A 20,301-nucleotide genomic window follows, 5' to 3' on the forward strand; every position below is an offset into this window, starting at 1 on the left:
AGACTTATCTTCACAGAGCATGCAAGACGCATGACCTGGCTCGGGTCAAAGTGCTCATTCAGGCCGGGATCAGCGTCAACATGGAAGATTACGCAGGTTTATTACAGCTCAAACACTCGCATGTGTTTCCTGCAACAGTGTCTGGTCAAAAAAACAAAAAACTCAGTCAATTTTGCCCTGAGTGAACAGGCTGGACGGCTCTCCACGAGGCCTGTGCTTTGGGCGATGAGGCGGTGGTGGAGGAGCTGTTGAAGGCTGGAGCCGATGTAAACGCCAGGAGCTGTGACGGTGTGACACCCCTACATGATGCCGCTGCCTCTGGACATTGTCAGGTGATGGAGAAACTCTGAAATCTAAACTTTTAACGTGTAGCTCTCCTCTCATGACCACAGAGAGCCAAACATCTTCCATCACTTTCACTCTACAGGCTATAATAAAAACACAGAGAAGACCGTTTTAAGAACATTTTGACCTTTTTGTGCCGAGTTTGTTTAAGCCCATCTTTCTTTTCTGCCCCCCCCAACCCTTATTCATTAGATTTACTTTAAAGTGACTTTGTGGTAGAAATACATTTTAATGGTGTTTATGGTTTTTATACTCTCTGAGGGGATTTTTATGCATTTACTACGTAATAGATGCAACCAGCTCTACGCTTGCTGGTCAGCAGACGTTTTTTGACTTATCACAGACGTTGCATCCCTGATTAGTGAAGTTGCTGGTTCATCACTCTCTCCATCTACTTTGTAACGCCTTCGTTAGTGTCAGACTTGGACATAAAGGGGACATAAAATGTACATCTGAAATACAGTATGTCGTCTCTTCCACATCTGTCGGCTGCACCTCTGTCAGTTACTCAACTCTTCCTGCTTGATTCGGTTACAGGAATCGTTTACGGTGAACTTAGAAAGCTCACAGTGTTTCTTACAGTGCTTGTGTTTTATTAGGCTGATTCCTGTCACGAGTTACCAGTTTTGAAGGCCTACGTACAATTTTGTAAATATCACAGGAAAGCGTTGTATGTTATAAATCATGTCTGGGATGTGGGGTGAGATGAGCCAGTGGGGACGGTGACCCTGCACCTTTGCTGTTATTTAATCAACCGTTTTGGAAGCACCAATTTTTTTCTGGCAGACTGTAAAGGAGATGAAGCACATGGGAGGAGTGATGAGCATCGATTTTCTGTTTTTTTTTATTATGTCAAATTAAGATTTTGACATATCAAATGTAATGGCTGCTGTAACAGTGCCAGCTTATCCAGGTCTAAAAGTACTCGTGTTGCATGTAGGTAGAGTGCCAATATATAAAACCATGTACAACATTTAGCTAAATGATTACCTGAATTGGTGAGCTAGCTGTTTTTATCTGACATGCAGCACAGTGAGCCAAACGCTGCGAGTTGAATTTAGCCTCGAGTTTGGACGAACTGTAAGGAAGAAGCAATAACTAACACGGATATGATCATTTCCAGGACCGCATAAGTGTGAAGCAGCTTCATTCACATCCCTTACAAGATGTTGTGAAATGCATCTGTGTTGCATAGGTGGTGCAGCTTCTTCTTCAGAACGGATCATATCCAAGTGACAGAAATGTCGCAGGCCTCAGTGCACTGGATGAAGCAACGGAGGAGGACATCAAAGAGCTGCTCATGGCGTTCCAAGCATCCGGTGCAGCACCAGACACGTCTCACAAAGCACTACAGGAATGCAGCCAGGCAGGTGAGCAGCCCTGTGTACTTCATGCTGGACAGCCATCAGTGTGCTTAGATTTAAGAGCTTTATTGGGCCGTAAAGAAAGATCTTATTCCATTCAGTTTACACAATGATGACAACACAGTTTCCCTAGATGTCACTGTGACAAACTAACAAAAATAACTAACTAGTGTCTCTGTATGTCCGGAGATCGGAAGTAATAAAGTACAAATACTTTATTAAAGTAAGTGAAATGTTCACGTTTCTGTTATTTGGTACTTTTCATCAGTCATCAGTCAGTTGTTTGATGGACATTATTTTAGAATTACTATATTTAATCCATCTAATATTGCACTAAATCCAATTTGTCCAGACAAACACACTCAGGTAATGTGCTTCGATCTCAAATTAGCGTTCAGTGCAGGCTCATCAATATTCGCCCTGTGTTTTGAACCAAAAGTAACAGAAGATGCTGTTAACAACAGAGTGGTTGAATGTGTGCCTTTCCAACATCAAGATCTATTTCAGCCTACAAAAATAGGACAGCAACATTTAGAATCAACTATTTGGAGGTGTATCCATCAGCCCACGTTAGAGGTAACGAGGCATCATGATGCAACGTCACGAAAAAGGCAAATGGGAGCCTTGAATGTCATTTAACTGACTAAAGGAGTCGGTAACGTGGGTGGAAGTGAAGCACAGGGAACAGAGTCAGGGCAGCAAACTGTTTGAAGTTTCAATACATTATGTATTTTATCTGACTACAGCAGCAAACAGCTGTTTGATATGTGTAGATACAGCATTTTACTGTTCTTACTAGAGTACTCATGCTCCCTCCCTCTGTCTGTCTCACATTTCCTGATCTTCAACTCGGAAATCAAATCAGGGATGGCCAAATGAGCAAGCGCTTTTAGGCTTTCCTCCATTGATTATGGGCACCGTCTTCAGGTCAGAAGACTCCCACAGAGAGAGGGAAATGATCTGAGCCTCATGGGCCGCCCGCTCATCCCAGTGAGCTGAGCGGCGGCCCAGAGCTCCCGTTAGGTTTTAAGCAATAATGTCTGTGAAACCGAAACCAAAGAAAGTGAAATAACGTGAATTGAACCAGATTCCTACTTGTTTTGCTTTGAAAAATTAGACATTTTAATGACAGAATAGCACAGAGACAGTTTATCTTCTTTAAACCTTAAAACATGAATTATTATTGTACACTGTAAGACTTTGGAGTTCTTAGAATGATCTGAGTGCAGGATTGTTTCAGCTGCCACATCTTCAGCTCTTGGATGCAACTCGCCGTGCCAGCAGAGTTTCAGTTGTAGCAGCAGTGACACCACAGACCTACAGTCTACAGACCGACCACCCAGAGAAGGTGACGGAGGCGATGTTCAGCTGAGGAGGGAAAACACTGCTACTTATAAAGTGAGAGTTCCTCACACTTTCTATACCTTTATTCTCAATTGTACATCTATGTCGGCAGCGGCTGGATTAACTGCACATCGATTTGGTTCTTTAATGTTTATTGTGCAGGATCTGACATTATTTATTCAAACATGCAGCATCACTTTGTTGAAAGCTTTGCTGGCGTGATACCATTTTTTTTTTTTCCCATTAAATGTCACAGGTGAGTCATTCAGCTGCCATAACAACGGTTTTGGAGGATGTTAGGACGAAACAAACAGAAATGTCAGCTTGGCCTGTGACAGATCTGGAGGATGCAGGTAAACCGTGCCCACTGACAGCAGTGATGCTTTTATTTAACGCTGGTACACTACTACCCAGTAGGGTTACAGCAGTTCAACTGGCTACACTTAATCAAATGAAAGCATATTCAACATGTTTCCAGCTTGATATTGATATTGAGTTATTTGCTGTTTTCCAGGCAGATATCATGCAGCTCTGACACAGATCCAGAGTGTGCTGAGTGACGTGCTCAACAAGCAGCGCCTGGAGAAGGACGCTCTTGCTCAAAGATACCAGTCAGTTAATGAACATCTTTGAGATTTGAGACAGAAGCAATATTAGGGCTGGGCGAGTTAACTCGTTATTATCGCGTTAACTCATTATTATTGTAAAAGTCTGTTGCTCACAGGCTTTTATTATTGTAAAAGTCTGTTGCTCACAGGCTTTTATTTTGTAAAAGTCTGTTGCTGTCTGTTGCGGAACCGGAAAAGAAAGTAATCGGCGGATTCACCAAACATGGAGAAGGGTACGGAACTTTTACTCGGCCATTTTCATTTTAAAGTTCTTCCAGACGGCGGAGTCGACAGAACCAAAGTCATCTGTAAACACTGCCAAGTTGAATTGTCTTCTCAGCGTAGTAGTTCCAGTCTAAAATATCACTTAAAGGCAAAACACACAACTGATAGCAGCAAGTCATTCAAGGAAACAGACAGTGGAGCGAGGCTTCCACATAAAAACTACAGAAAGATGCTGATGTTAAAAGTGTGTTTGCACAACAAATGTTATGGCACTTTCATTCATATGGCAGCACATTTAAAATAAAACTAAATGCTAAAAGCTATACACTACTTTTGGATTCATTTTTGGATTCTGCGTACAAATGCGATTAATCGTGATTAATCAGGGAAATCATGTGATTAATTAGATTAAAAATTTTAATCGTTGCCCAGCCCTAAGCAATATATGTTGCTACATAAAGATTTGCACTATGAATTTGTCACGACACATGAAATTGTGTTATTAACCACTCAGCCAAACAGGATTTAAACAATCAGCATGTAAATAAAATTAGGTTTTTATGTCTGAGACATTGGGGGTGTTTATGCACAATACCCTGATCAATGTTTGACATCTGCACGCCGCAGGTGAAAAATGAGACGTGTGTTGGTAGTGATCCTGAACTCACTGTGGTGCTGCACAAAATCAACACACTGAGCTTTCATTGACCATGGTTACTCCTAAACCTTCAGTTTTCTGAGCAGATGTGCAGCTCTCAAACCCTGATGAGGTCCATGAAGGTATGCGCTCGTACTGTCCAGCAACGGCGCTTTATGTTCGGCTTCTCAATCCACAGAGCACAGACCAGAGTGTCTGAGCCAGTGTGTTGCCAGGTCTGCAGTGGCGCTGCATTTTCACAGTGTTGGCACACGGGCTGTACTTAAAGAATGCAGTATCCTTATTGTGTTTCACTGCTCTGTGTCTCTTCAGGTCGTCCCATACTTTAGAAATATCTCAATCCTGATTATTAGTGTGTCCTCTTGATCTTTCTTCTTTCTTTTTCTTGTGTGCTTCTGGTGTTTCCCCAACACATTACATTTCAAGATAACCGCAGTGTTTTTGATTCTCTTGCTGCAGGAGAGTGCCTGACACCTTTCGCCATCATGTGCTGAAAATTCACTTCCTTTCGTTGGCGTCATGTCAAAAGAGCTTGATGGAAATCCTCCAGAAGCAAATGCATTTAGAAAAAGTGTACGTTTCCTGGAAGGCCAAACTTTCAACTCAGCCTCCGAATCATCAAGGCAGCAGCATGGATATTTGCTCTCTGCTACTTTCCACACCAGCATCATATGCACCTGGAGAAAAACAAAGTTGTCACCAAGACAGTGAACAGAGTCTAAGCCATGGAGTGGGTGCACAATCCAGGGAACAAACGTTGGGATGTTTGCAGAGCCAGTATAAGAATGCTCCCACATGCCCTGATCTGCGGAAACACGAAGCCAGTTCCCCACGACCAGGATCAACTTCGCAACATGTCAACTTCAAGATGAAAGCAAAGAATTCCCTGATCCAGACGAGGGCTGAAGACACCAGCAGATATCTGTGTCGGCTTGTAGAGGGGGGAGTCGTGGCACCTGGAAGTGCTTTGCAGCTGGTTTGGAAGGTCAGAAAAAGCGGGCCTCTTTGTAATGCTCGTGTTTATCGCTTGTTCACAGAGTTGTCACCAGTTACATGGATAGTATTGAGCAAATGAATAAAACTGTCAGTTTCAGCCAGTTTTCTACAATATAGTTATTGCTATTACTTATTGCAGCAGCTGACACTACCATCAAAAACCCGCTGTGAATTGATAAAACAGCCCCTGTTTCATGCTTCCTGCAGGGTAAGCAGCACCTTGCTTATGTAGTGGCAGATGGAACCATAACGAGCAAAGGCAAGTCGCACCAGAGTCCAGAACGCTGGCTGGAGTCTATCCTTGGGAACAACATCCCCGTCAGCTCAACGTACGCCAAAGACAAGGTTGGTCACCAAGTTATCTTTATCTTATCATAAAGATGGCTGCTCTGTAGCTTAAACACCTGAAGGCCTAAGGTCATGTTAAAACACTGCATGAAACACAGTTTGTATTCAGTAACGTTCCAGTTATATTTAGGTTATTGTTTATGTTTACGCTTTTATCCAAAGTGACTTTTATATGAGGATATAACATTACAGCTAATGTCTGAGCTAACAAGAAGCTACAGTAAGATCTGAAATCCTGTCTTGGAGCTTTACATATGGCTGTGATGCGTTTCAGCTTCTGTGAAATTCATAGATCTGTGAGCCATTTTCCATTACATGTCACTGATGAAGTTGACACATCTCTATTTGTTTATTAGTTTTTTCTTTTCTTTTTGGAGAAAGAATTCATAAATCTTGGGGCAGGGCTTAAACAAATGTTTTGTTTGTACTTCTGTATGTGATGGATGCAGTGAATTATTGAAACGTGTGCAAAGGTAAATTCAATTACAGTAAATAAAGTACAAATCGAGTTTGTAAATTCCAGTGAGCTTGAAGGTCAGTATCTGCTCTGAGCTCCTTTATCCTCCAACACAGCCTGAACCCTCTCAGATGAGCTTTCTGTCCTTTCTTTAAGTAGTCTTCAGGAATAGTTCTCCAGGCTTCTTGAAGGACATCCCAAAGCTCTTCTTTGGATGTCGCCTGAAACCAAGGCTGGAGCCTTCTTGATGATTTTATCAAGTCTGTTAATGTTGCTGGCTCTGCTGCTGCCGCCCCGACACACAGCGGCAAAGAAGATGGCGCTGGCAACAACAGACTGGTGAAAGATCTCCAACATCTGGCTGCACAGGTTGAAGGATCTCAGCTTCCTCAGGAAACAGAGTCTGCTCATCCCCTCCTTATTATTCTTCAGTATTAGATTATTAAAGTCTTCTCTCACTGTTTTTCTATCCTTTCTGTCTTCTTCCTTTACTAACATTGTGTGTTTGGGTCATTGTAAATCTGACATTTTCCAGATGCTATAGTTTGGTGGATCGCAGCCTAATGGGGCTTTTTTTCTGCGCTCCTAATTCTTTTAATGTTGTCAAGCTCTCCAACACCAATGAGGGAAATGCTGCCCCGACGATGACAAAGCCTTTACTGTGTTTTTATTTGTTTTTTAAATGCTTTAGGATGAGATGCTTCTTGAAATCTTTCCCATTTCCTTCCCCTCCAGGTGACTTTCAGAGACAAACCTTTGTCCTACTACGTAATGAACTTGGAGGCCAAAGAAAACACAGCACAGATACCTTTTGAGGACAGTGTTCAACACGGCAGTACTGATGCCTCTGAGGACGGGCTGATTCCAGGTCTGTATTTCTTCCTGACAAACTGCTTTTAAACGCAAACACCATTTATGTCATTAGTTGATAAAGACAGTAGTGAATAATGAAGAGCTTTAAATATCAAAAAGCTGCAATTCCTAAACAGTTTGTTCAGTTTGGATGGGAATAGTGTCTATAGAAAGCTATTAGAACATGTATGTATACCTAGTTAAGATAAAAGGATCATGTCAATGTGTTACCGAACAGTAAAATAACATCATGTGAAAAAAGTTCTGTGGCTTTATGTATCAGAACATTTAGACAAAGTATCATCCTTACATCAAAGACATCTTTATATTTACAATAACAAACAAAATATTACACTGCCACATTATTTATATATTATTATTATTATATGCTGCTAATCAAGTGCAGTTATAGAGGTGAGCACCTCTATAAAAGGAGAAGATTTGCCATTTAACTGGTCTGAAGCTTTCAGGTGTGTGTTAACACACCTGCCAAAGAGGAAAGACGTACACAATGATCTCAGAGAAGCAACTGTTGTTTGCTGCCCATCAATCTGGGAAGGGTTGCAAGGCCACTTCCAAACTATTTGGAAAGATTATTCACAAATAGAAACATTCAAGACAATTGACAATCTTCCAGGAGTGGACCTCCCTGCAAGATAACCCCAAGGTCAGACTGTGCAAGAGCTCCGTCTCAGACTCTGCAGGCCTCAGTTGGCATGATAAATGTTAAAGTTCATGACAGCACAATTACAAAGAGACATGAACGGCTTGTTTGGAAGGCTTGCAGGATGATCCCAAACCAGATCAACTACAGAATAGCTGGAAAAGAAAAGAATGGAGGTGTTACAATGGTCCAGTCAAAGTCAAAGCATGTTGCAGAGTTTATACAAGTTTATAAGTCCAGTTTTTTATTTTTGTTATTTCTACTGATGCAGGATATCTGAATGATCTGTTGAAGAAAATCAAGATCATCCATTTGGTGGATGAGAATGAGCTGTTGCCATCTGCCTTGATGGATTACTACTGGGACAAGCTCTCAAAGCAAAGCCCCGCAGAGCTGGACGACTGGGACACTGAACTCTAATTCTGTCCAGAACTCGGTTTGGTGGGCTTTTGTTTCTCAAATCTTTTGGGTTCAGAGTGTGTTGTTCTCATGTTGGTCTGTGTTTCGTTAAACTGAAGTCTGCTCAGTGCCACTGAATAAATGTTTAGACTACAAGCACAACTTACACCGTACAGTCCTGAAAGTTTCTTCCAATATCGAACTGTTTTTACAGCCTTTGTAGTACATTTTTCCTTTTTTTTTTTTTTTTTTTTACAAACTATTACCAAGTCTTAAAACTGACTAAAGTGTGCTGGTAACTGGCTCAGGAGGTTTAATTGATCGGATAAATGTTTAATTTATTATTATTTTGTTTAATTTAAAGGTAACAGCGTCACAGAAATCTCATTCGATACAACAGTCGTTGCATCAAATTATATTGGGACAAGGTTTTATTTCATTTACATCTTCCATTGTTATCTGATTTTTCAGTTGGTTTTTCCATTATGTTGCCACTGAACTTAACGGTGCCTGTTTCATGTATTCTTGTGCATATTTCTCATGCTATAGCCTATATTCCTGACAAACTGGTTTGGAGACTTATTGTGTTCTTATTATGCAAATAAAGTCTTCTGTGGGGCAGTTCTGTAGTTGATAATATCAGATCGCATGAACCCTGATAGGCATTACTTTATCATCTGTGATGTGTACTGTTAGAGCTGTACGATAGTAAAAAAAAACATTAAATTTGCATGGGAAAAGTGAAAAGTGTTGGCCAAGTTCATCAGCACTCATAGAGCTCTAAACCCTGAACTGCTTTGGAATACAGACTGCAGACGAGCACACGTTTATTTCTCTTGACAAGAATCGAGCAAATGTAAGCTTGCCTTTGATTTATTAGTTCCTCGGTCACAATATCACGTAATAGCTGAACAATTTGGTTAAAATTATAGCATTTTTTACTTTGTTTTAAGAACATATAGAGGAAAAAAGTTCTAAAATCACCTTTGGTTTTAGTTTGATGCAGTAAAACATATAACGGCGTCTAAAATTTCCACAATCATTGTGATATGGGGTTGATATCAAGCAGCCACTAACTCCACAGTGATACGAACAGGTGGAATAAAGCAAAAAAGCTGTCTTTACATGCTTTGACACATTTATTTGTTTAATATTGTTTCTACTTTGGTTTTCCTTTTGGTGATCAATCTGCCTGTTTCTGTGTGTAAACACCAACAGGTGGCAGCATACACCTCACAGACATCGCACAACAATAAGTGTGTCAGAGAGGGAAGATTCCCCCCGACAGAAACAGGATATATCCAGACATGGGGGTTTATACAGTCATGTGATCACACTCCGCTCCTCCTCATCTTTTATGTAATCCCTATGTCACCCATGTGCTCCCCCATAACCAGTGACCTGAATATAATTTTACCCGCGACTGATTTAAAGATGGCAAAGGTGACTTTTGGTGATGTGGCATACGTAAGTCTGACACTGAAAGAATAAAACTCTGTAGAATTGTCTGGCTGCTCGTCCGGCCTCCACACACATGCCTTTGTTCAGAAAAACCTGTGGTTCAGAGAGGCAGCTGTTGCGCCACTTTCTCATTGGCAGTGTCTGGTGAAAAATTACATCGTTTTTTCCACTGCGTCTCATCCTTAAACTGTAGCAGAGTGCCGAGAGCTCACTTTATTTCTAATGAAGATGTTGGGAGCCTTAAAGGACACCAGCGGTAGTTGACATGGATGCAGATCAGAGTTTGGATTTTCTCATTTGAAGAAGAAACTGACACAATTCGCTCAGTGTAACCTGAGGTTTGCCTATTGACCATGCTCGCATTCTTTCCAGCCTGTTTTGTGCTCTCTCTCTTCAACCAAACTGCTTATGTCACTCATGCTGCCCAGTAAGATATGAGTAATGTCTAGGTGGTTATGGAAGCCTAATGTTACCAAGATAATCAAATGTACAAATTAAAGTTGAGCATGTCGACAGAAGTGTCATTGTCAATTTGAATTTTTCAGACGAGAGTAGAAAAGTCTGCTAACATCTGGCTTGGTTTCCTGTGGGAAAAGATCCAAATTTGGTATATGGTCAAATGACTTTGCAGTACTTGGGAGCATTTATCAGCTCCAACTCTGATCGTCACTGATGTAAACATAACATTGCAGTCTAAAAACAATCTTTTTTTTGTTTTCTTTCCACAGCCTCTGGGATAGACTGTAATGCCACCCCCTCTTGCTACAGTAGCAATACTTAACAATCTGTAGCTGCTCTACGATTAGCCTTTAGATGACTGAGGGTAAACGCGGCAGTGGGAAAGGATTTAATTGCCTTGTAGATTTTAATTTGAGAAATAATGCAAGTTGCGATGAAGTCATTTAGGAAACTTTTGACTTTTTAAGTTCAACTTTCTCAGAAATCAATCAATTAATTAGACTTAAATAAAAAAAAGACTTGTAATTATTCAAAATTATTAGATGCAATGCCAAATTGTTGCATGACCATTGTACTTGACAAAAGTTTGAGCCACTGATCATTTCTTTATACTTTAATTCCAAGGAGCCAGAGTTAATTTATCCGGAGCAGTGTTTCTCCAGGCTTTCTGAATTTCTTTTTAATTTTTTTCTTTAGATATTTCACTCAAGTACAGCCCAGTCCTTGTACCTGATTATTTTGAGAACAATATTCTCATGAAGATGCTTGACGACTGACGGTTTCCCACAAGGGACTTTGAGGAGCACAATAATGATTTGTATAGGCAAGGCAAGTTTATTTGTACTGCACAATTCAACAACAAGGTGATTCAAAGTGCTGTACAGATATATTAAAACAGTAGAAATAAAAAGCATGATTTAAATTTTAAACAAATAAGAAAGAAATAAGAAAAATGGATAAAATCAGTCGTTAAAATATGATTAAGTTCAAGCTTCAGATTTGGAGCTTTATTCAAATGCAGCTGAAAATAGGTGTATCTTCAACCTGGACTTAAACACACTGAGTGTTTCAGCTGATCTGAGGCTTTCTGGGAGTTTGTTTCAGACATGTGGAGCATAGAAGCTGAATGCAGCTTCTCCATGTCTGGTTCTGACTCTGGGAACTGATAAAAGACCGGATCCAGATGACCTGAGGGGTCTGGAAGGTTCATACTGGGTCAGGAAGTCACTGATGTATTTTGGTCCTAGACCATTCAGAGCTTTATAGACCAGCTGTATAGATTCCTTCTAGTTTGACATCATATTTGGCAATCGGAACAACAATGTATGTATGTATTTCAGGTGGACATTTCATTTTTATTAATGTGCCTATATATTAGGTGCCTTGTCCCCACAAAATGTTCTCCATATATGGTTTATGTGTTTAGGATTTTAAATGTTGTCAGCAGGAAAGCAGGTAGACAGTGGCTTAAACACCCACAGTTACACGTTACATGGTGAAGAACTGAATGAGGGATTAGCTTTCTGTCCATTTTTCATGTGTAACCTCATTCATTAATTTTTATATTTTTGTGGCATCAAATGACTTCCATACACCTCCACTTACGCCAATCATAACAATAGGGGGGCGGGGCCATGTCAGGTTTGGTTGTCACTCTCATTGGGTAAATAATAAACCACCCACTTATTTTGAAGCCTGCCGTTGGGGAGTCACGAGAAGTTTATCCTTCGTTGACGAAGCGAAAACAAAAAATGATACAAAAAGAGATGGAGTCGAGAAGCGTAATGTGACAGAATTGGCGAGAGGGGTTCTGATAAGCAGCCGACGGTCGCTGGTAATCAGCTCCGGGCTTCCACTTTGTTAACCCACCTGCACTTAGGGTGGCTCATCTCGGAGAGGAACATCTTAGGGTGCTAGCGAAGCTAGTTAGCTGCTGTAGCTAACAAGCTAACTAGCCGCATCGTCCGAGTTAAGTGAAGAAGTCGCGGTGTGAGTAAACGACAACGCGGTTACATTCAAATAACTATTGGGTGTGATATATTTCCGAGAGGGCGTCGTTGCTACCAAAGGAGGCGTTATCCCCGCCAGAGCCTGCAGCATTGTTGTTCGTGTCCTCATTTTCGTTGTTGGTGGAGCGTCCTGATTGCATTTATGCTAGCGACGGCTGCAGCCAGCTAGCGTTATGTGTCTCACAAGCTAACGAACACATTTCTTCTTTTTTTTTTTTTTCTACGCGAGTGAATGCTGTCAAGTGATTTGGGACACCGACGTGGTTGTACCACCCCACCATGACGCCCTCTTAATAACCGTATTCAAATGCCAAGTTATCCGACAGCAGGTAGTCCCTCCAGAAGAATCAGACGCGGAGTATGCAGGAGAAGAAAAGACTCCAGATAAGTAGATAGGGGGACACTACCGAGTTAAGTTGGAACTCTGTGGGTTTTATTCACCACGAATTAAGGATTGCATTTTGGTGGTCAGACGGAGGAAGTGAAGTATGAAGAAGTTTTCCAGAATGCCAAAGTCCGAGAGCGGCGGACTCGGAGGGGCGTCCGGCTCCAGCTCCAGCTCCGGAGTCAGCAGCTACTTCGGGAAAGTGTTTGCAGTCGGTCGGTATCAAGTCACCGTGGAGGAGCTTATTGCAGAGGGTATGTACTACTTCGCTGTTTTCTGGGTCACACCCGTCATGGCTTGTCTGAGGAGCTCATCTCCTACACAGAGATGTGGAGCAACTCCGCCTGTGTTGGTAAATGGTTTACACTTCCCAGAAAAAGCCCAGTCTTCCCCTAAAACATCTGGTATTTCCCAAGAAACCATCTACAGATTGACTAAAGTAGGTCGCCCTCCTCTTCCAGGCTGTTGTGCTTTAACTGGAGCACCAAGGGTTTGGTGCATAATTGGACTTAAAACCTTGTAACTTTTACCAGTACAGCTGTGGTTTACATCCTGCTCCACTTGGGGGGATTTGCCCTCGGAGTATCAATGGTACAACATGCAGCCATGAAATATCACTTTTCCCAGCACGTTCACATAAGTTCTTCTTTTAGTCACAAGTCTCTCTTTTACTGTTGATTTTAAAAAAAGTAAAGGCTGCTTGAGCATTTGTGTAAGAATAATTAGATTGCAACATTACAACAAGTAACAACAGGGCTTCCCGGATAGACATGAAGGATAACTTGTGCAATAGCTGCACCTTCTCACAACAGCTTTTTTTTTTTTTAACTTGTTTTGCATGACTTCCACTTGTGTCAGAAATCTCCTTCACGTGCAGTGAAGTGAGGAAGTGCAAAGATGGCATGTTTTTGAACAGCTGTTGGCTCTGGGAGGTTCAGTGCTTATCACAGTGTATCACCACTGTTTCAGCAGGCTCTTATTATCATATGGAAAGTAGTTACATTTTCATGCTTTTTTAAAAAAAACATTAATTATGTGTTATTTGGTATTTTGATTCAAAAAGACACCATTAAAAAGTTTCATCCTCCTGAAGTGATTCCCACAAAAACTCGCTTAAACCGGTTTGTTTTAGTTCGTGGAGCTATGATAGTGTGGAACTGTAAGTTTGGCACCATTTTACATAAAACGACTTTATGCAAATGCTTTCTCTGCTGTTTGGAGGCTTTTAGTCACCGTCAGTCTAAAATGATATAAACTATGAAGAATTTAAATCTGTAGAAGTGTTTTCTCAGGCAGCGGTTTTGAGCAGCTACTCCCACCCAACTTAAAGTACTTTGCAAAAAAATTTGAGTCACTCTCTGTGTCATTATATTCTGCAGGAAACACGGAAAACATTTGCAGCAATTTATTGAAACATGCTCAACATAATTGATACTGTACATGAGGCCATGAAAATGGATTTAGTACAGCTCAGAGCTAGAAAGTCAGTATTTGGTCTGAGCTCTTTTATCCTCCAACACAGCCTGAACCCTCTCAGACGAGCTTTCTGTCCTTTCTTTAAGGAGTCTTCAGGAATAGTTCTCCGGGCTTCTTGAAGGACATCCCAAAGCTCTTCTTTGGATGTGGGCTGCCTTTTGTTCCGTTCTCTGTCAACATGATCCCACACTGCTTCAGTAATGTTGAGCTCCGGGCTCTGGGGAGGATTCGTCCCTCCTTTTCAGTCCCCTTCTTGTGTCCTTTGGCACAGTTCAGCCTTTTCTCCCTGTTTCCCTTCCTTAAGAACGGCTTCTTGACAGCCACCCTTCCATGGAGCCCATTTCTGATGAGGCTTGGGCCAACAGCAGATGGATCAGCTGAAGGCCCAGATGCATCTCTCAGTTTCTGTGTCAGCTCTTTGCTGGATTGTCTTTTTTCACTTCCAGATTCTCTTAATCTGCTGTTGATAGATTTTTAGTCCATACACTTCATCTTTTGTCCTCCATTTGTCCAATTTCCTCTTTTTTAAGGACGCACTTCCCTGCTGTGTTGAAGCTTTGTTGGCACAAACGTACTATTTTATGTCTGTCAAACCGCATTATCTTCTGCATTTTATTTCTATATCCCATGAACATAAAACATACAAGTAAGTAATTTATTTATACAGCGCCTTTCGCAGACCAGGGTCACAAAGCGCTTTACAGGTACAATAGAAACACACAGTTAAGAAGTACATAAAAGTATTAGTTTAAAAAAGGCCAAAGCAACTCAGTCACAATCATAGCAGCCCAAGACAATTAAGAAATTAAGACAATTAAGAAAATTAAGAAAAAACCTGAACAAATAAAAAGGTCTTAAGTTGCCTTTTGAAGGCGTCAACAGACTCCATCGAGCGCAGAGAGAGCGGAAGATCGTTCCAAAGCCTGGGAGCAACAGCCTGGAAGGATCGGTCTCCTTTGGTCCGGAAACGCGTGCGTGGCACCATCAGAAGATTCTGATCCACAGACCTCAGATCCCTAGCTGGGGTGTAAGACTGGATCAGATCTCTGATGTAGGGTGGAGCCTGACCATGCAACGCTCGGAAAGTTAAAACCAAAATTTTAAAATTTATCCTAGAGGAAACTGGTAGCCAATGAAGAGCTTTAAGAACAGGAGTTATGTGAGTCCTCCTATTTGAGCGGGTCAGAATTCTCGCAGCAGAGTTTTGCACCAACTGCAGGCGAGACAGCTCCTTCTTGTTCAAACAAGAAAACAGACTATTACAATAGTCCAAACGCGAAGACACAAATGCATGTATAATCAGCTCCAAATCATCCCGTGACACCATTTTCCTGAGTTTGGAGACATTCCTCAGTTGAAAAAAGCAGCTTTTGGTCAGCTGTTTGCAGTGTTGGACTAATGACATGTCCTTGTCAAACACAACACCCAGGTTTCTGAGGCTCGCTTTAACAGACTGGCCCAAGTCACCCAAGTACTGGTAAATCCCTGGAATGGAGTCATCAGGGGCAATAACCAGTGTTTCTGTTTTGTCCACATTTAGCTGCAAGGTGTTGTCATTTAGCCATTGTTTTATCTCCACCAAACAATGAACTAAGGAATTTAGCCTCTGGGGTTCAGTTGGCTTGAAAGAGCAGTAAAGCTGGATATCATCAGCAAACATGTGGTACGAAACATCAGAAAAACTCTGGATGATTTTTCCCAAAGGGATCAAATACAACAAAAATAATACAGGACCCAAGACAGAACCTTGAGGGACTCCACACAGCAGATCTGCTGACTCAGACCTTATTTGGTTAGCTGTGACACTAAAACTACGCCCAGAAAGGTATGACGAGTTTCTTTGCTAAGTTAGTTGTCTGTGATGTGTAGACGCAACACTGATTCTTGGAAGCTACTGTAAATGAGATGTGACTAAACTCTTCAGATGTGACAGGCATGTCTCTTCATGCAACAAAACACTTTAAAGATGCTGTGATGTCACAACGCAAGCCTTTAAACAAAAAAAACACAAGAAAAAGAACTCCTGTTTTCATGTGTGTCATCTTAAAATCATGGGAAGTGGTCATGGTTGGTTTATGTTGCCAAAGCACAAGGTTACACGGGAACCTTTGCTCATCAGTCTGTCTCCAGGTCCAAGCTGGCTTCACGGTTTGTCATATATATTAGGTTTCAGCTCACGGATAATTAAGGATGATTTATGTTGAAGCAACTCTCTGAAAGCAGAGTTGTGCTTCTTAACTGTTCAGATTGAACAGCAACAAAAACCCTCACAAGTACCGTTGCTTCATCAAAATCTTTCTACAAGTAAATGTCAAGTGATTAAAAATCAAAACCTCCTTAAACAATCATTTGAATGTTTAGTCACGATGAATCCCACTTCATATCTGCAAGGAAAATATCTGGCATTTAAGAAGAATAAAGGCCACGGGCAAATTTCCAACTGTTTTTGAAAGGGGGATAAAGTGCAACATGGTGGAAGGAAACTTTGAAATGTTGAGGATTGGACACCCAAAGCTCTGGTTAGCGACGGAGTTACTATGCCGACGCTTCACATGTTAGCAGCTGAAAACAAAAAATGACTACCTCTGGTTTGTGAGTGTGATGAAGTGATAAATGTGGAACAAAAGTTTTTTTTTTTTTTACTGAAATGACTGCAACATAGAAAAAAAGCAAATATGGTAAAGGAGGTGGTGAAGTGGGAGGAGTCTATGCATGGATGTAAAACTGCAGGCAGTATGTTGGTTATTGTGTTAGCGTTATGGCAGAGTGTGATAAATACTGCATTTCACAGGCCGGGTATGTGAGCAAACACATGGTGGGTAAATACAAGTGAACCAATCACAGCCTGCTTTGCTGTGATGTGTAGTCACATTTATGTGAAAATAACGGTGTCATGAGGGAAAAAGCTCTCCTTTTCCTACTGCTGTTGCATTTTCAAGCCAGAAGTGATGAAGAGTCACGTTGGAGGAGCATCTATGAGAAATGAAGGTGAAAATGTTTACCTGTGGGATGAAGTGTCACCTGGGAGAAAGTAGACAGCGTCAGGGTTTTTTTTCCCCCTAGCTGTTGATGAGCTAAAGATGTCAGAGGAAAGCGTACCAACGATCAGCTGCTGGTTAAGACACGGCCTTGTACAGAACGTGCTCAGCAGATTCGCCACCCTGCTGTGTTTGGAACTGCCATATGGTCGAGGTAGACGTATCCTCAAGCAGGGCATCTGGCTTCTGAGCGAAGGTAATGCACTGTTTGCATGATGTGCACAGCTGAGGTAATGGATGCTTTCTGACCTCAGAAACGTTTTCATAGTTTTTTTTGAGGAGTGAAACATCTGTGATATAAATTTATGGTGATTGATTGAAGATAGGATGCTCAAATTGGAAGCCACAGTTTTTAAAGAAGGGTTGACTATCTTTGATATATACTTGGTATGGCTTTTTATTTTGCTTTAAGATTTTTTTTTTTTTTTAGTATTGATAAGAGTGTTAAAGTATCAGTATTATTACCAGTGTTGATACAATCCTAAATAGATACATTCCCAATTTTAGCCTTTATAGATTAGTTGAAACACAGTGGAAGGACTGGGGGTGAAGCCTGGATGTTACCAGGGCTGTGTGTAACAGGATTTAAAACAAAACCGTTTGGGTGTTGTCATTCTAGTCAATACTAAAGCAGTGCGAATGCAAACAAACTAAGAAAAGAAAAGCGTATCAGGGCACGTTGGAGTCAAGGAGCTTTCCAGTTCCAGGAACAGTTGGAGAATCCCTCGAATTGATGAGTATAAAAGCGCCTAATTTGTCTGGTCCCAAAGAGAGATTGGATCTGAGAACTTTCATATATGTTGATATGAATTGTTTTGATTTGATTGGATTTGATCATAATTGGCTTCAATTGGACGGAGTCTTTAAAGCGCTTTGGGATTACATATGTTGTGATTTGGTGCTATATTGATAAACTGAACTGAATTGAGCCGTATTTCGAATTGTACAAAACACTTCTGAGGGTTATTCAGGATGAAGAGCTCAGCTGAAGAACACCAGACCTTTGAGAGCTGTTCCTCAGGTTGCACCTGCAGCACAGATGGAAATGCTGAAGGGTTGTAACGGCCAACCAGAGGTCGGTATTGGAGTCTAAATGGCAATCACAGTTCCTCCATTGCACATAGGCTCAATAAACCCTCGGGCTTGGCAAGCTTTTGTGTTTTGGCCACAAACCGAGGGCTTAGAACCTGTGAACCATTTTTTTCCAGATGAGACCAGAAACATTAGGACACTGATGCAATTTGTCAAGAGTGAGCACAAAGTCTGAGTCAGCTGCTTTGTCTGCAACCGTGTGGTTTCATGTATAAAGTGGAAAGCGTGCTCTCATTGCAGTAATTGTCAAAATCTGATGCTCCTGGTAAAAGTTTTCCCGTAAATGCACCCTTTATAAAAAAAAAAAAAAAAAAAAGCTGGACAGATTCAGTGGAGTAGCTTTCTCTCCTTTTTCAGGCTGCGGCTACACGATGAAACTGCTGCTTGTATGGATCTACATCTTCCTGTGATCTGATGCGTCGGCTTGTTTCCGGTCTTCTCACAGAGCACATCCACTGAGCACAGTGTGTGCCACTGGGTCACTGTGGCAATTAATGTCCAAGTATGGTCATGTGATGTTTTTAAGTGTCTCATCTACCCGCTTATTCAACGGTTATTCAGCTGCTTTGCCAGTTTAATGAAAACCACGAGATTCCCCTTAAGTCAAACACACGGCTGTAGTTTGCTAGAAGGGTGAAGCGGTTCTTTTTGTTTAAGCTAACCGGTGTTAAAAAGCGTCTCTTTCAAATGTAGTCCTATTCAATCATTGTCACCATTTGGCTTCTTCTTCTTCTTTTTTTTTTTTTTTTTTTTCCCAGTGGCTTATCTGCTGAGCTGGACAGTTCATGTGCTGAGTAGGAACGTAGTCATTTCCCTCCTCTACCCTTTAGCCTCGGTGGTTTTTCTTGAGCTCGGTCTGATACCGTCTCCAAGAGGAACGACATGTCGGAACAGGATGCATCTGTTAGCAGGACACCCTTTTTCCACCAGCTCTTATCACATAGGCTCACTTCGTAGGACACGGAAGTTTGGGAAGTGCGTAAAATATAATTTGATTTATAATTTCTGAACTTGCAGAAGTTTACTTGCATTACTTAACGTGCCGAGCTGCTGGTTTTTCAGGTCCGTCTGGTTAAAGCTGATGCAGCCATCTGACCTTTTATTGTGAAGCTGTTAATGTTCAGGCAGGTTTGAGAGGTGCTGATTCAGCTTTAGTCTGAAGGATGATGTTTGCAGTGCTGTTGAATTGGCTCTAATGAACAAAGTATTAATTCAGGTGCTCTTAAATGTTATTGGTGCGTTTCTTTTTAAATTGAGTATTTGTATGCAGTTTGTTAAGCTCAGAAGAAACAAAGTTGGTGTTCTGGGACCTGACTGCTCTGTTCTCATAGACTGAATATTTCATCAGCCACTAAGCATCTAACCAGTAACTGCTTCTGGAACATCAGATTAACTTGCATAATATTCTTTATGTCGCTGTTTTTTATTTACCGGACCAAGCTGTTACATGATTCAGGTTTTCTATAATTAACAGGAAAACATTGGCTCAGTGGTTTCACTTCCTATGTGTGCACTTTTACAGGCTCATTTACAAGGTAAGAATTCATCACCGTCTCATTTAGGGTCGCGTCCGTCTTCAAAGCATCCGTGTTTTGCAGAGTTTGCGCTTCTTGTTGTTTCTTTTTATTCATTTTTAACCCGTCAAGCTCGAGTCTTCGGTCTCTATGACTTTTCTCTGTACATAAGCCGTCATAAGACCAAAAAGAGACACTTATAGTGACCATGTTGAGCTCGCACACAAAATGCTCTGTTTCCATTCTGCTGGCAGAACACAGTGGGTCTTATAATGTGGCCCAGCAGGTTCAAGAGATGAGGGCATTCTTAAGATCTCCAGCCTTGGAAGCGGGGCCTCCCTGACCATGACAGGCCACAGATCATGTAAACAAGAGAAATGCAAACACTGCTTCCACTCAGGCAGCTGCTCTGATCAGTGAACATGTGGCTCTGTCACCTCGTTCTTCGAGCCACGTAATCACCAAACAGGCTTTTCAGCTCGGCGGCACCAGAAATGTTCAGATCCCGTTAATTCTTGCACACAGTGTTTTTTCCCATATGATGATTATTTTGAAAGTACATTTGATTGGCTTTATAGGATGAAGAAAAGTTTCTTTCCTCAGGCCA

General features: G+C 41.4%; 1 protein-coding gene across 1 annotated transcript in view; it reads left to right on the forward strand.

Moving 5' to 3' along the window:
- Nucleotides 1-11,838: 11,838 nt before the first annotated feature.
- The window catches only part of bmp2k (BMP2 inducible kinase), a 51,295-nt gene continuing 42,832 nt past the window's right edge, over nt 11,839-20,301 (forward strand). The window contains exon 1 of the mRNA XM_075467242.1: nt 11,839-12,828. Coding sequence (XP_075323357.1) covers nt 12,678-12,828 — 151 coding nt within the window. The 5' untranslated portion in view covers nt 11,839-12,677. The remainder of the gene's footprint in view (nt 12,829-20,301) is intronic.

Source organism: Odontesthes bonariensis, chromosome 6, assembly GCF_027942865.1.
Source record: "Odontesthes bonariensis isolate fOdoBon6 chromosome 6, fOdoBon6.hap1, whole genome shotgun sequence".
NCBI lineage: Eukaryota > Metazoa > Chordata > Actinopteri > Atheriniformes > Atherinopsidae > Odontesthes > Odontesthes bonariensis.